Here is a 1,178-nt window from a genome sequence, read left to right as displayed (position 1 = left end):
GCTTCGGTGGGAAGTAGTCTGCCATAAGATTTTGTCGGCAATAATTTCTGTTAAATTTTATACTTGCCACTTTGGTAATAGAGTGAGGTTGCAGAATACTTGCTAACTTACCCAGGGACCAGTTATCACCATCCCAACAATCAGCCACTTTCAATTCACTATTGTAGATATTGGTGATGGCGGAGAGCCAATCTTTGGGACACCAATTGTCAAGCCAAAAATTGATTTCCCCATTTCCCAGCTCCCAACTGTAGTTGGTTTCATCAATTTGTCTGATTTTCAGCATTTTCACCCAAATTCTAGAATCACCAAATTTCCTTAGGACCAGTGTGGGGTGCTGATCTTTGCAATACTTACCCCACATGAATTTTGCCCACAGTGAATTTTGTGTCCTAAACTTAATCCAGAGTTTACAGAAATTGACTTGAAGGAGTTGATCAAGGTCCTTAAAGCCAATTCCCTCAACAATTTGAGGTTTAGCTGCTTTCCTCCAGGAAGCCCAATGCATTTGCTGTCTTTGACCAGACCACATGAATTTATTAAACAGTCTCTCCAGCCGTATTTGAGTGCTTTTCTTTATAGTAGTCATCTGCAATATATAAGCTGGGAAGGCAGTGATTATGCTCTTTAACAAGGTAATTCTTCCCCCATTAGACAAGAAAGTCTGTGTCCACCTATTGAGAAGGTTAGATATTTTATTCAGTACCTCGTCAAACTGAGTTTGTTTGGTTCTGCCAGTGATAAGAAGCACGCCAAGGTACTTAATAGGGAGTTGAGTAGTTGTGAAACCAGTATAATCAGATGCCCAAAGTTTGTGAGTGGAGGATACATGTTTATAGAATACCATCTGACACTTTGCTGGATTGAATGCCATACCTGAAAGAGCTTGGAACTTTTGTAAGATTTGGAAGACTTTTCTGATAACTTTTTTGATAGCATTTTTGCTGGCTTTGGAGAATACCATTATGTCATCAGCATATAGTAAATGAGTAATAGCAAGTTGGATCTATGGTGGTATCTGTTTTAACTATGATTCAGCAAGGCTTCATCAAGCATTCTGGACAAATAATCAATTGCAAGTACAAAGATGGTGGGTGATAGTGGATCCCCTTGCCTTAAACCTCTTGTAGCTATGTATATACCTCAAAGATGTATGTATATATACATATATATATATA

At 38.5% G+C, this 1,178-nt stretch overlaps 1 protein-coding gene across 1 annotated transcript in view; it reads right to left on the bottom strand.

The window, feature by feature from the left end:
• LOC110036309 overlaps positions 1–874 on the bottom strand; it is a 1,585-nt gene extending 711 nt beyond the window's left edge. Inside the window, exon 1 of the mRNA XM_020740715.1 lies at positions 68–874. Within this exon, the coding sequence (XP_020596374.1) occupies positions 68–874 (807 nt within the window). The remainder of the gene's footprint in view (positions 1–67) is intronic.
• Positions 875–1,178: the final 304 nt, after the last annotated feature.

This window comes from Phalaenopsis equestris, unplaced genomic scaffold (assembly GCF_001263595.1).
Source record: "Phalaenopsis equestris unplaced genomic scaffold, ASM126359v1 Scaffold204953, whole genome shotgun sequence".
Lineage (NCBI taxonomy): Eukaryota > Viridiplantae > Streptophyta > Magnoliopsida > Asparagales > Orchidaceae > Phalaenopsis > Phalaenopsis equestris.
Note: the sequence above shows the minus strand (reverse complement) of the source record. Positions and strands in the feature narration are given on the sequence as shown.